At 39.5% G+C, this 16,089-nt stretch overlaps 1 protein-coding gene across 1 annotated transcript in view; it reads right to left on the bottom strand.

Moving 5' to 3' along the window:
• The window catches only part of CNTNAP5 (contactin associated protein family member 5), a 289,036-nt gene that overhangs the window by 195,412 nt on the left and 77,535 nt on the right, over positions 1–16,089 (bottom strand). Inside the window, exon 3 of the mRNA XM_040604535.1 lies at positions 13,592–13,785. Coding sequence (XP_040460469.1) covers positions 13,592–13,785 — 194 coding nt within the window. The remainder of the gene's footprint in view (positions 1–13,591; positions 13,786–16,089) is intronic.

The following is a 16,089-nucleotide window of genomic DNA, read 5'->3' as shown; positions in this document are numbered from 1 at the left end:
AGAGGAAATTTGCTTCCTTCCACCTCCTTTTTACAACCCACTGTATGAAATAAGAACCTGGACTAAGTCCAAAGGACTAAACCAATTATGATAAATAGCTAAATTTGTGAATATGTAGAATCAACTGATCATCACATAATTACTTATACTCCTGAGGCTATGGTAAAATGTGGCAGCAGAATCATCGTTATTTTCATCACACTAATTATAAATCATCATCACGGCATTCTTGCAGATATGGCTGGATGAATGCCACCTGAAACTCTGCCTTCCCTCTGTGTCTCAAATTTGCTTCTCCGCTGTCCTATGAATTTATTTTTACACACACAACTGCTCTGCATGTTTGCCAATAACTCTTCAAACCTGCCTTAACTATCTGTGAATCTTTAATTTCAGAAGATTATTCCTTGTCAGATCACAATTTCTGTTAACCTTTATAATGATGTATGCATTGCCACGTACACATATTTCTTAGACTGAAATAGTGCACATATTTTACAAGGCTATAACCAAATAATGTCCATGGATTATAAACACAGTTTGAAGGCTTATAAAGGTACCTAAGGCTAAACACTAAAAGCTGACCTCCAGCTTAGTAAAGGGGGAAAAAAGAAACAAAAGTTAGGTGAAGGATAGTGAGAAGTCAAGGCCTTATTTCATAGCAATGTGCTGTTGCAGCTTGTTTTAAAAATCAGACTGCAGGTATGCATTTACTTCTAACAGCTCTGGCTAATCACAAAACATAGGCAGGAAGAAAGCCCCTCAAGATGAAAAAGTAGGCAGAGAAGGAGTTTTCCAGGAGTGGGGAAAAAAAAAAGGAAACAAACTTCATAGCAAATGAGAAAACTAAGTGAGTAACTTTCAAGATCAGCAAGTGTATAATTTCATAGCCCTTACTCTACAATATGTTATGTTCAGTACCTAATTACAGGTGTGGGATGAAATCCTGGCATCAATGGAAATTTTATTAGTTATTTGGAATCAACATTTCAGATTTCCTCATTTCTAAATTGTTATGCTTCGTGGCTCATTCTGCAAACATAAATGCATGAGTTAAGTGCCCATATGTTTGCCAGATCACGGGCTAAAATCCTTATTCAGATAAGTAGTTACTTGCACCTGAATAACCTCACAGATTTTAGAATGCATTGTTCAAAGTCAGTTACTACTTGCTTTAAGCAGAGGTAACAGAAAGTGGTCCCACTAAACAGGAGATACTGAGAACTTCCAAAACCTCAATAACTGTCTTTAGATCCTTTTCCACTTGCTAATTTCCACCAAAAAATTAAACAGCCCTCTGAAATCTATAGGAAAGTATAGACTATTTAGGCTTTAATCTTTGCTATACTTTCCACTATAATATATACTCAAGTTGGGGACGTAACCAAAACAAAAGCAGTCTAAGGTCTAATGTGTCTAATGTGATTCAGTCTAATGGGACAGATGAGTTGGTAAGGGAAAAAGTAAAATGAAGGAAAAGAAAAAAAAAAAGAAGAAAAAAAAAAAAGGGCTGTAGGTAGTGGGTTTGCAGAGGAGGACAGGGAAGAACATGAAGGGAGAAGTTGAAAGATGCCTTTTTCATTCCTGCAGTACACAAAATTCCCCTCCTCCTACAAGAAAATTCAGCAGCACATCCAGAAGCTACTAGACATGACCTCCATGGCCATCAGATTTCAAAGCATCAGTTTCTCAAAGGGTGACTGTCTTTCCCTTTCTTTGTGCATGTTTGAGCCCCACAGGCTCCGCAGATGGAATGGGAGAGCACATTTGAATGCTTCCTGCTTATTGTACTACCTAATCTTGATATTTACTGCCAAGAAGAAGCTGCTGCCTGTAGACGTGTCAATCACAAATTATGTAACTGCTATATAAATCACAACTACTTGAAATTTTCAGAATCATTCTGCAGGCATAGCTTTTGCTTTGGCTGAATGAACTTTGTTATGGTTTGCTGGGTGTAATTTGTTAACACAATGTGCTCTCTACAGAAGTCAGCTGCATGCTTCAGCTCTCTGTGCTGACGTAAAGAACTAAGAAACTTGGGAAAGGATCTAATTCTGGTTAGACATTACAAAACTGTTCTCTACACAAAAAAACCCTCCAAATTTTGATTTTTCCTTCTAGAGAAAACAAAATCAAGAAAGGGCTACATAAATTAGTCCACGAGCTCCAAACCTTCTTCAGCATAAATTATTTATGTTTTGTTTGTGTGCTTGCAATCTTGTAACAATGAACAAGCTGAAATTAGAAAGTTTAAAGAGATAAGAGAGTGTTTATAAAGGGACCACATATTGCATACACATAAAAGCCTGAGTATATGCACCTGGGACACAAATAAAAAGCAAGGAAAACTACCTATTTTAAAGACATGTAATGAACACAGTGAAAGATGTTTAACCAATGGTTCCACAGTAAAAGAACTCTGAAGCCATGAGGTTGAAATATTTCCTAAATTTCTGAAGAATAGTTTTTTTCCAGAGATCGCTTTATGGGAAAAATACTGAAGTGTGCCCTCTCCCTTGGAAAGAAAATTCTTTTCCCTGAAGCACCAGACGACGGAAAAAAGCAGTAACTGAAAGATATCCTTCAAAGAGGATAACTCTTGGTATCTGCTCTCCTTGCTATACTCTTATCTGTATTTATTCACCAAGTAATAGACCACAGAAGGCATTTCAGAAGGCATTTTTTCCAACATTTTTTCTTTCCTTGTCCTTTTTTTTTTTTTTTTTAACTGAAGTCCAAATGAGAAAGCACCAAGAAGCATCCCTTGAGCATACACAGCTTGCAAATATAGCCATTAATGGACACTGCTAATAGAAAGATCTAGTTCACAGGGCACACATATATTATGTGTGGCATACAAATTTTGTTGGTCTAAAGAACTCGACAAGGAGAGCTGAGCAACTGTGGACCAGCTCTGTAGTGCAGCGTGAGCATCTGTGTCCAGAGGTTACCAGGAAATCTGAGATTTGGGTCTGACAGAGGATGTAGGGGACACTTTAGATGTTTAGGAAGACTCCCAATGACAACAGAACGTAAAATAGAATTAGAAATCCTGGATCCAGAACTCAGACTGCAGTTTTCTTTTGTTACTACTATAAAACTCCTACCTCGTAATCTCAATTCTCCCCCAACACCACACAAAGAAAATACTTGAAAGCATCAGCTGAAATTGGCTATCATCCCAGAGCCAAAAGGACCCGCGCCTCTTGGATTTGTGGGGATTTATTGAAGGAGATTATATAGAATTGCTAGGCATTGCCAGAATTGCTTTAGTCCTCAAAACAGTTCCCAAGTGGAAGTTGTAAAGTTCTTTTGGATCAGCTTTCTTAAATAAACTGCCACAAGTTCAGATGCTTTCTTGACTTTCTATCAAGACATAGACCCTCCTGAGGCAACTATGACACATATTTTAAACGGATAGGTGTAATTTCCAAATGGAAGCTATTATAAATGAAATCATTATTTTTGAGAGCTGAACCTAAACAGGAAATACTCCAAGAGAGTCAGTCTTTCCATATAAATTCTCCCAAGTCTACCAAATCTCATCTCAGGAAAGCAAGAATCTTCTCCAGAGAAGATTCGTCCATTCTTATCACTGATGTGGGAGTCTCCATATTTAAAATAAAAAGAAGTGACTCACATTACATTTTTGCCAAGTAAAACAGCTTAACTAGTTTTTATTTGAGGCAAAACTCATCTCTCCTCCAAGCTGTAAAGGTGTATATATATACGTGGGACTTTTTGTCATGTTTGCAGGACTGCCTTTCTACCCCGAGCTCATGCATACATTCCCTGAAGAATGAAAGTTCTTCAAGTAATACTACTTCAGGATTTACCCTCTATCTTGTTTTGCTAACACTTCATTTTATCTTTGATTACTGACTCCACAACCGTAAGCTGAATCCCTCAGAACAGGTGTATGCAGCTCCCCAAAAGTGTCAGATACATATTAAGAAGTTTCACAACTAAGTTAAATTTCAAAGAAACATGGACACACTTATTTATTCTGCAGATACTCATTTTTGTTCCTACATTTTTTTGGTACCTCAAGGGATCGTCTATGGCAGGGGTCCTCAAACTACAGCCCGTGGGCTGGATACGGCCCCCAGGGTCCTCAATCCAGCCCCCGGTATTTACAGAACCCCCCCACACACACACCCCCGCTGGGGGTTGGAGGGGAAACCAAGCAGGTGCAGATGACTGCCTGCCACTTCATCTGCGTGCCGGCCCCCTGGTTAAAAAGTTTAACGACCCCTGGTCTAAGGATTTCTGTCCTTCTCCATTCTCCCGACAAACAGCTTTGAGAATCAAAAGTACAATTGGTATAATGGCCTTCAAGACTTGGCAGTCCTGGGTTAACGGTTGGACTTGTGAATATTAAAGGTCTTTTCCGACCTAAATGATTCTGTGATTTAATGATTATACAAGTGTTTTATAAATTCACATGCATTAAAACTTGGAAGCCACTGAAAGAACACAAAATATACATCACACATTTGGAAAGGCAATGTATTAGAAGAGGTCCTCCATACTAAGAATACTACTTGTATTCATTTTTTAAATTATCAGGAATCTCACTAATTATTCTTTCTTTCTAATTAGGCAACATATCTAATAAAAAACATTAAATATTTATATTTTCTCTGTATTAGACATTAAAGGAACAGTGTTTCCAGACTTGGCATATTTCAGTACAGGCACTGGCATCTAAAAATATCAGATAAAACTTGCTTCTAAATGAGAATGAAATGAAATAATAAGAACAAAATGAAAAAAAGTTCTTTCTGCAAGGTAAAAAGAATCTCCTAGTTTTCTTTTTTTTTTTTTTTTCATCCTCTGAAAAATAAATCCATATTATGCTGAAATTACTGAGGAGGTTGGGAGGGAGGAAAAGGCATATTTCCAACACTGTAAAGATTATGTCACTACAGAATTTCTGGGTTAGCACAAAGACAAGAAAATATTACTTATCAGACAATTCTAACTGCACGGCTCTTTGTGCTCTTTGTATTATCTTATTTATTTTTTAAAAATATAGAACAAGGTGACCTCAGTTTCTACTTTATACATCAGTTAAGTAGAAAAAGTAATTGGTCCCTGTCTTCATTCAAGGAAGAACTGTGGGGTAGACTTCTAGCCAGTACATTTTCTTACCTTTATAGTTCTGGGATGCCCAAAGAAGGCCCCAGCAACAGCAGTAGACTCCCAATCAGAACATAAAGACATGCAGCAGAATACCCACATAACTGAAGAGACTTACAGAACATGGGACTTCTAACAGCCTAAGAAAATTTAAATACATCAGGGTCCTCTACCTATCATCCAGGCCCTTGTGTGATACCTGAGATTTTCCATCTCCCCACCCCTGCTCTGCCACTGTGTGAAGATCCAATCTTAATGTTGAAGAAAAGTTTCTGTAAAGACAACCCTTTTCCAAGAAAGAATCTCAGAAATAGTTTGTAGGGGCCTCTTTGCAGCTGATCGGTGTCTAGTAGTAGGAAACACCAAGTGTGTTAAATGGAAGTGAGACAGAAATCTGCTAACCAAGGATACAAGAAGGGGATGAGCAGAAATAAGAGCTCCTTGGTTTCTGCTGATACTGAAGATGTAATGAAAAAGGCCTTTATTCCAGCTTAGGCATTATAGGTCATTACCTATAGCTTTATCTCTCTTTGTCTGTCTGTCTCCTTCTCTGTGTCCTCATCTCCATTTCAGGTATCATGGTAATTCTGTCCTTTCTCCTCTTCTCCTTTCAAGGTGCTCACCAGTTTACTAGCACATCTTACCACTAAATTTGATGTCTATATAACAAAATGCTATCAATGTTTATTATCTTAAAATCTCAGTCATAAAGTGGTTTGCAATTATTTGTTTACAGCTCGCCTCTTCTTTGTATGTGCCATTTCTGCTAGCCATAAGCAACATGTTTCTACTTGCCTGTTCATGACCTTTTCACTAAAGGAATAATGCAAAGTTTAGAAAGGACTCAGAGCAAAATAGGTACGAACTTGTAACAGTTGCTCAAGACCTGAACACTGCAAGTAAAACCAGCAGAGCTGATAACCTAGTTATTTATTCAGATTAACCTAATCTAAGAGTGATTTAGTAGAAGTGATACACTTTTCAGCAGCAGGACAAGCTGTCTTATTTTATAGTACATGATAGTACAGTAAGAGTGCTCATGTCAGTCAGTTTCCCCAAAGAATTGGCTGTTAAGACAGCTAGAGCCATTCTCAGTTGTTACAAAATGTACCACACAACTGCAAATAAACTCACTAAGACCTGAGCTCTGGAAGCATATGGACTGAAGCACTATTTGTTCCAGATGGATTTATAATTTGTAAAGGCATTTATTTATAGCTTCACATACCATAGAACGTGATTTGCAAACAAGAATAATAAAACTTGGTCTACTCATATAAAGGAGTTGCTGGCTAAAATCCCCATCTGAGAGGAAATGTCCCCTGTTTTCCACATCAGTCATCTCAGCGTGCTGGCACTAACATTTACTCTCTTAGTAGATGCCTGGAAGGGAAAACAACAGCTTTCTGGTGGTAGCAGACAGATCTGCTGGAGACAGTTGGAAGACATGTTTTAGGGCCAGACTTCACCAACCAGAACCATGCCAGCCACTCTTTCCACTCCAATCCATTAGAGCCAACACTATGGAGCCATACCCTATAGTCCCTAGCATGAAGCAGTGGAGAGTCAAGATCGTACAGAAGATCTAGGATGTAGGAATGAGAAATCAAGGAACATGCCACAGCCTTCCTGTCCTAAATGGTTACAGAAAAGGTACATTTCAGGCAGCTTGCAAAGGAATAAGAGTAGACGGTCAGTGATGATGGCACAGATGGCAAATAATCATATTTCTTGTAGTTTCCTGGGTCAGGGTGAACTGCTGCCAAATACCAAGCATGGAGAATTACTGAAGACATTGCTGATGGATATCATGTTAATATCAGCATTAAATTCTCTAGACTCCACCTTAATATCACTTTACAGTTAACCAACTAAAAAAGCACATTGTAAGGTCACAGATTTCATACAAAATTCAGTTAGCTTAAGGCTAACTCAAGTATCTCAACACTAGAGGGTAATTTGCAATCTAAGTATATCCATTTTATTCAGGCATAAATCCATACAGAGTGCACTTAACAAAAACAGATATACTGACGCTTTGAATTATCCTCCCAATGGGAGAACTGTCCTGGTGATAGCAAGAAAGACAGATTTCCTGAGAACATGCTCAAGAGGCCAGGTTTGCAGCCAGCTCAGTAAGTTAAACCAGAGCTAGAAGCAAATCAGTTATATCCAAACAGCATCTTGGAATCAGGCAGTCTTAAATTGGAACAGTTCTACACACAACAAACAGATAATGGCTGCCCCTTCAAAACCTGTAATAGCATAGCTCTTACAGGAGAAGCAAGGAGAACCTTTGAAAAACCTTGCTTCCCTGCAGCAAGGCTGAATTGGTTCCTGCGTTCCTACTTGAAAGTAGCAATCTGGGGTTTTCCTTCTTTGCTTCTTAGGGCAAAGGTCATGGAAAAGGAAATAATCCATAAATACTTGCTGTTTAACACCTATTTGCCTGGCAATAATTAAGGTGCATAGAAGAGACTAAATATATCTGAATACTAGTACAGCAGGAAGTACTATAACAAGACAAGCAGAAACTCATTCTCTAATCCGAACAAAAAATGTAGGTCTTCTCATTGCTACAGGTAGATTTTTGCTCTGGCCTTGCTTGGAGGGCGTTAGGACTAGGAGCTAAAAGATGCTTTAGAATAAATTAGCACAACTATAGATCTGTCAAGAAGATTAATATTCTAACTATGTTCATGATAATTAACTCACCAAAACAGTTCCACAATCATTATCCAGCTAGGGTAGAAATGGGATAAGTTTACAGCACTCCTGTAGATTTATAAGCCAATTAAGAGCAACCCTCTAGATTTCATTAGAAAAGCCTCTGGTCCGTCAAAAGCTCACACATGCAAGTAAGAATTTTCCCAAGGAAAGGGGATGCAAAGGATCTTCATCACCTCTGTTAAACACTTTTCCTGCTCCCTTGATAACTGCATATTCCCAATGCATCTTCAGCCTCCTGTCCACTCTCCAGCCCTTGCACAACACCCTCGCACCTGCAAGAGGGATTGACATTGTGGCACTTCTCCATGGGGAAAGCTCTGCTCCATACCTTGCATGATCCAGATATCATGATCCAACACCAGAGATGCACTTCCTATCTTGTGATCCAGCTGTGGGGTTAGGGTTCACAGCCCACCTTCCACCTGAAGCTATCTTCTCTCTTCCATGAGGAGCTGGACAGCAGATGTGTAAGAAGCTTCATCAACAGCCAGCTCCAAACTTCTGCTTAGTAAGTGCAAGCATGTGCATGTGTTTGCACAGCATATGAACTATGTCCTTGCTGTACCACTTTTCCCCTTCATTGCCTTTCTGCACAGGTTCATTGCTCTAATGTAAGAGCCTTCTCTGCCACTATCAGAACAGTCTCCCTTTATCTCCAATTCCATAACTTCCCCTTCTCCTTTCAAAACTTTGACTAAATAACATGTCTTTTTTCCTTTTGTTGCATACATCTATGCTTGCTCCATCCTCTTTCCTTTGTGTCTTTCTGCATAATTGCATTTTTCAGCTTTGTAAAATACTCTTCAATACAGATAGCACAAAAATTGCTGTCTAAAATGAAATAGCATTGTATCACAGCCCAGACTTTTGTCCCAGTAATATACTAAATTTGGACCGACTCAAGCTGTAGCGTGTATGCAGGTAAAGTAAATTCTGAATTATTCAACACTTAAAAACACTGGAAAATCATTTACTTGTTACAAGCGATAAGATTTATATTTTATGTCTTCCAATCAATAGCTAGCGTGTCCACACACAGCTGATTTATCCATATTGAAAATATAATTATAAGTCTAGTTTGCTCTGAACCACAAAGTCCTTTTGTAACAAGATTATTTAAATACAAATGGGGTTGGAAAATTGGTTTTAAATGGCTAATCTGTCTTGTCTTCAACTCCAGCTGCAGAATTTACTAACATCATAAACACAGGCTGAGTGAAAATGTAAGAGGTTTTCTGATTCTCCTCGCGATCTGTCTATGCAGCTCTCATTAATGGTGAAGTTGATGGGAGCTGCATGCATGCCATGAGAGGAGGCTAATAAGCCTTGTAATCTCTATAAAGAGAAAGGGATTTTTACTAGTGATATGTCATATATACTGGTGTGCAAACGTCTGTCTTATCGGCAGCCCAATAAAAAATTTATGTACGCTGGTCTCAGATGCACTGAAGGACACATATGCCATATGGGTGGACAAAATCTATACCCAGATGGCTGGAAAGAACTCCTCAGGAGCACCACTTGCAATATGGAGCATCAGACATTTGTGAAGACATGATTAGGAAAAGTTTCATCTGGGTGGATTTACTCAGGGATTATGAAAGGAACTACTTATTGCCTTCCTGCTGTCTCCACCAAATGTGGCTGATGGCCCATGAAATGCAGCAGGGAAAAGCTGTGCCACTACATCCTCCTCCAGGGGAGCCCTGAAGTGCAGCCAGCTAGGAATATGCCGTAACTTTGTCTCTGGGTCATGCAGATAGGCTGGGAGAAACTACGGTTCAAATCTGACTTGGATTGAGTAGAGATTAAGGATTTCTGCAAGTTTTAGTTTAACAGACATAGTGGAGAAGACATTTCAAGACTCTATTTTCCTTTGCTGGAACACAGACAAATTAAAACGAAAGTGAAACCTCAAATTTCTACTTGAAATCAAATGCTTGCCTTGAAACCCAGGTGCTTCTTGCACTCTTCTTTTCGTATATTCCATACATGTTATTCTGTCAAATGGTTCTCCGCATAGTTATATTGCCTTCAGAAAACAAACAGATTCACCAGACTGTCTAGGTCCTTTATACTGGTACGGACTCCCCTTTCAACAGCTGCAAGTGAATGTTGTCACCAGTGAGCAATCGGTATGAGATGCTCAGTAATATCCATATAGTAAAGCACAAACTTCCAGCTAGTTTTACTGAAGTGGAAGCTGTATCAGCAAACTTTACAGGTCCAGTGCATATCAATATGTTGTATTGATACAGTAGACAGCATCTAATGATCTCCAGGCAATAACGATTTAGGTTTCACAGTCTCATCTAAGCTATATGAGTCAGTGTTGACCACCTCTTAAGTTAGAAATGGCACAGCCTTCTGAAACAAAAAGCAATAAAGTGGGTAAAATGCTACTCCTTTTAGCTGTACACAAACATTTAAAAAGACATCTTAAAAAGCTCAAAGTCCTGACGGACACAGAAGTACTAAAATTGTGTCCCTAAAGACTGCAAAAAAAAAGCTTCAAAGTTAAAAGTCTGTGGAGGTGGGGGGATGTGTTCCCCACCCAGCCATCTGATATTTCTGAACATTTTCCACAATAACCTGAATTTTAACACCTCCACACCCTGTGCACGAGAGAGAAGCTGGTAACTTGCTACCTTGCCCTGACATAGGAGACTCTGACCCTGAAACCTGCTTTGAAAGACCACCCAGCCATCACAAAAAAAGAACGGGAAGAAATGTTGGTTCTGGCTGAGGTAGTGTCAATTTTCTTCACAGTAGCTGGTATGGGGATATGTTATGTATTTGTGCTGAAAACAGCGCTGATAATTCAGGGTTGTTTTCGTTATCACTGAGCAGTGCTTACACAGGGTCAAGGCCTTTCCTGCTCCTCACCCAGCCCCACCAGTGAGGAGGCTGGGGGTGCCCGGGGAGCTGGGAGGGGACACAGCCGGGACAGCTGACCCCAATGGACATTCCATACCATGTGGCATCACACTTAGCAATGAAGTAGGGAGAAGGTTGGCCATGTGGCTGCTACTGGGGGACTGGCTGGGCATTGGTCAGTTGGTGCTGAGCAATTGTTTTCATTTGCATCACTTGTCTTTCTGGGGTTTTGTTTCTCTTTGTTATTTGTTATTTTCCTTTTCATTACAATTTATCATTATTGTTGGTAGTAGTAGTATTTTATTCCAATTATTAAACTGGTCTTATCAGGAGTGGCTCCATGTGCTGGAGCAGATGCCCCGGCAGCCCGCGTGAAGCCCCCCGGCGAGGCGGGCTGTCCCCTCGGCCCATGGAGGGCACCGGGGGAGCAGATCCCCCCCCGGCAGCCCAGGAAGAAGGGAGAGGTGGGGGAAGGTGATTTTAAGATTTGGTTTTATTTATTACCCTCCACTGATCTGACTGGTAGTAAGTTAAACTAGTTTCCCCCAGCCGAGCCTGCTTTGCCCGTGACGGTCACTGGTGAGCGACCCCCTGCCCTAATCCCGGCCCAGGAACCTTTCGCTGCATTTTCCCTCCCCGGCCCAGCTGAGGGGACAGGCACAGCGGCTGCGGTGGCACCCGGCACCAGCCCAGGTCAAACCACCACAACAGCCCACTTCTATTTTAATTTTGTGTTATAAAAAGAAAACCTAAGGAAAAGATAACTGCCAATAAAACAGAAACACTGCAACATTTGAAATTATAATTCTGTACACACTTCTGAAAGCCTCTTCGACTTGCCTCTTTGTGCTCTGAATGGTTCTCAAGATTTAATTTAATTCCATGAAACAAATCCAAAAGAACCAAGAATAAAGAATCAACTTTCTCTTTCGTCAGAATAAAAATTGTACAGGAGGAATTCTTGAAATTTATTAATTCCATGGGCAGACATATAAGCTCCTAGGTGTTAATGAGACTTGCCAGTTTAGGCGGACTGTAGAGTGTAATGAAATGTCAAGTAAGCCAACTCTGGATTTTCACTATTACATACTCCCAACAGCAAAGTATGGTGATGCATCCTAACAATCCCTTCAAGCCCTCTGTCAGGGAACATGGAGCAAATCTTTCTTCTGGACTGGAATTATGTTACTAGCTCACATGATCAGTTTGACTTTTAGAAACTAATCTGAGGGGAAAAATATTCAAACCTTTCCTCAGTATTACCTTTTGCACATCCAAATTCTGTTTCATTTTTCCTTAATTATATACTAAACCATCCTCTGTAGCCTATGACTATTTCCATTAGAAAAATGTACAAAAATCACCCCTGCAGAAAGCAAGCTTCTAGACCTACTGAAGCTTTAGAAGTTGGGTCAGGGTCTGCTCTGACTCAACTTCACGCCTGACCACTTAGTAAAACAAGATGAGTTCAGGGTCTTCATAAATCCTCATTACATGTTAAATGCCTGCTAGGTTTGTTCTTACTCTAGTGCACAATATTAGGTGCCAGGTCAGAAACTCACAAAAATGGATCCTTAGGGCATAAAGATTTGCTATGGTAAATTCTACTGTTGTCTTTTCAAGTTTCCCTTTAACAAGAAAAAATTACCAAAGAAAATAAAATGTCAACAGTTTACAGAATGGAAAAGGTCTAAAAAGTTAGACATGTAATAACTTAATTTGTCTTAATATAATATTTTAACAAAGCGCATAGTGTTTTCAGGGAAAAGTTGTCTCTCTAATGGAAGAGGGATTTAATTTGCTTTCCCTAAATCAAACCATGCTAAAACAAAGACAGTAGCAATGCAATGGATTTTAAACCTGTAGAAGTTAACCTCCCTGTACATGCAACCCCACTGCCTGCAACACGCTCAGGAGAAAAATTAAGCAGCCCTCCTCCCCTCATCCTGCTGCACCACTACTCTCCTCATCTGCAGTCATTATGTTCCAGAAGCAAAATCTGCTTTTGCAAGACAGCATTTAACCTGTGTGTTAACCACAGAAAAATTTAAGACAAACCCAGAGACTACTTGGTCACCCTTAAAACATTCCCTTTTGTTTTCATAAAGGAAATGTTTCATTTACCACCACATACTGTCATACTACCATGACTATTGATCCTCAGAACTACAAAACGTAGCACAGTGTACAATTCACTAACAATTCACATTTTCCATGTGAAATGAAGACTTTTAAACTTCTGCATCCACACCTGAGGTGGCACCGCTACCACGCACAGTCCTACCGACAGCACCTGGCACGGCCACACATTGAACTTGCAACACAGCAAGCATCAAGTCTGCATTAAAATTTTAGGAGAAGCCTTGAGCACTTTTAGTGTATCTGCTAAGTCATCCCACAACTCCTGCTGCAGCTCCAGCCTTCTCCAGCCAAGGAGCAATTTACCACCCACCTCCCCCAGCACGAGTTCTGTTGTTCTGGCCAGCATGTGTGCGTAAGACAGTTCATTTCTGTATTTCCTGAGGAAAGTATGTAGGTGATTAGCCCCGTTTACCCTGGTGTGCCTGAATCAAAGCCAACCAAGGCACAGAAGCATGCAGGTCATTTTGAGTGCCCTGAGCATCCTCATAGTCTGAAAAACAATGTAGTCCTGAGGGCCTAAACTTGTATTACAGACAGTCAATGACATAACCCATTTAGATCAAAACACCCTGCAGAGTCACTCTGATCCGCTCTCACCACTACAGCACTCCTCTAATCTGAAACCAAAGCTGTTTCTCCAAATGCCAAAATAAACCCAAACGAGAAAGATCTGGGACCACGCACAATTCAGACCTACCCAGATGGTGTCATCTTGTCTGTACTGTTTCCAGTTGCGGCCGGTGTCGCTGAACATCAACATATAGCTGGTTACCCAGTCAGAGCTCCCATACCTGCCCTGGGTGGCAACCGCAACAATCTCCACTCTATCTCCCAGATCAACCTGGAGCCACTGCTGCTCATTTGAGTCCAGCGGGGACCAGCCACCAGCTCCTGAAAGATTAGGTAAAGATAATTTAGATGACAATGACAGTACAAGAAATTATACTTGAGAAAGAGCCATGATGATATTTCAGGTCATCACAGAGGAGTCTACTTCCCATACATAAAGCTGATTGTTCATATTTTTGTTTTAGGAAGTATGGTACATGAGGTGTGCTTCCTTTAGGTTTTCTTAATCAACCTGAAGTTCATAAGAAATATTGAATTTCTATGAAATTTTAAAGAAATTTATTCTTTATCAGCTGGACAAATGTCAGTGAGGTTGGCACATCTTCAGTCACAAAAAAATGTCATATCTATCCCCTCCTCACATGCTTGTGCAAATCTGGGAATACTGATTTCTAATTTCTAATTGGCTTTGACATTTTCTTTTTTGTTACGTTTTGAAAGACATGCAAAAATATTATCTTGGTTTGAGCTCTATTAAGTATTTGGAAGAACAGTTTAATTACAGGTTGTAAACGCACTTCAGATAATACACTGTAAAGCTAGAGACCATTTGACTGAACAACTAAAAGGACTGCCTTCACACTGGAAAGTAGTCTCTTCCTTACACAAGATGCTTGTTAAGTGAACGTGTATTTTATCTTGAACAAAAGAACAAACAAGCTCTTTGTAAGGACAGATAGAAGTTGCAAGCTATCCACTTCCTTGATCCACTTCTCCATTCAGGAATAGAGACTTCAGAAGTCATAATCATAAGGAAGCTGGTAGCTTGTAACTCATCTTTACTTTTAAAGGACAAGTATATGTACGATCCCTTGAATTCTTTCAGAGTTAAGGCGATGAAACACAGAACAGCAACCACTGCTTGAGTTTCACTTCACTCACTACAGTAAATGTGAGCTTATGCTTAAAGGCAAATCCTTCCAGGCTGAAATATATTATTTTATGTTCTCTTGCTTTCTTTTATACCCTTAAATTATAGGCTGTGTTTATTTTAACTTGTTTCTACTTGCACACATTTAATCTCTGTATACATTCAGCATTCACTTCAGCCTTACAACGCAGCTAAGAAGAACACGGAAGCCTGTTACTAAGTCTCCAAAGCAGCAAATTTTCATGCTGTCACTGCTTCTGCAACCCATCATCTTGTTTGTTTTACCATTATTAGTAAAGTTTACTAAAGTACTTCTGTGTGATTACAGTGAACATAATTACATTGGGAAGGAAGGGGAAATACAGAGCTGAGAGCAAAGCATTAACAATTCCTTATGTAAACCACAAGAGTAATTCCAAATTATGTGTTTCCAAACAAAAAGCATCACTAAACTTTAGTTATAAACAGCTAGATTTACCTTAATATTTTAATCTTATTAACTGCTCTCTCTCCAAACTGCTCCATGAAGAGTTTATTGAATTAAACTGAAGTTGAAAAATCAATAAATGTTGTTTATATCAAAGCACTCAATTTCAATAACTTAAAAAAAAACCCAAACAACTGGAATGCATTGTCTTTTTCAACTCACAACTGAAATTCCTTTCTCTAAGAACAGGTATTAGACTTTTCATTATTTACAGTTCATTAAGACAGGACTGAGTCCTAATTCCTGAAACAGAAGTGTGTTTATTCTGTAGCTTGAATTGAGTATTGTCCCTGCTCCCCTGGATGACTCAGTTTTCATTCCTGGACGAGAACTCTCGAGGGAAAGCAAACCAACTGGAACCAAACCAACGCATACTGCTTGCTAGTGCCGTGCTTTGCTTTACCTTTTTCAATTGCAACAGAAGTCTACATGTTTGTTGTGATTATTTTACCTGCCTTAAATAGAACACTCTCCCCTATAAGCATGCCATGAAAGACCTAATGAGAATATTAGGAATTTCATCACTCAGTTCTTCTCCAACTACTTCATAGCTCTCTTGTAAATCCATACTTATATAAAGGTTGTATAAGACTTCCCATTAAAAATCCTAACAATGTTTCTTCTTCCCCAAGTACCATATAAAATATATTTCTGTCTGGCTTTTAAGATACAAGCTATATAACTGCATTCAAAGACAACAAGCTGCATATGCCTCCTACATGGAACTGTGACTAATGTAGATGGGAGCTAAAGGAAAACTTCCTTTGGACTGTAGTATCTATTTTCTGAAATAGACTCTGAACACAAGTTGCTGCTTTGTTTACAGTTTGATTCCAGGAACTGGCAGGACATAGAAGTTCTGGCAGGTCTGTGGCATAAAGTTGTTCCCTTCAACACTCCAAAGAGCTCATTCTATAGGTTTTCAGTAAATATTGAAAGAAAGGTGGGCATTTTAGTCTTTCCTTTATTGCCTTTCTACAACATAAAC

This window comes from Falco naumanni, chromosome 8 (genome assembly GCF_017639655.2).
Source record: "Falco naumanni isolate bFalNau1 chromosome 8, bFalNau1.pat, whole genome shotgun sequence".
Taxonomy (NCBI): domain Eukaryota; kingdom Metazoa; phylum Chordata; class Aves; order Falconiformes; family Falconidae; genus Falco; species Falco naumanni.
Note: the sequence above shows the minus strand (reverse complement) of the source record. Positions and strands in the feature narration are given on the sequence as shown.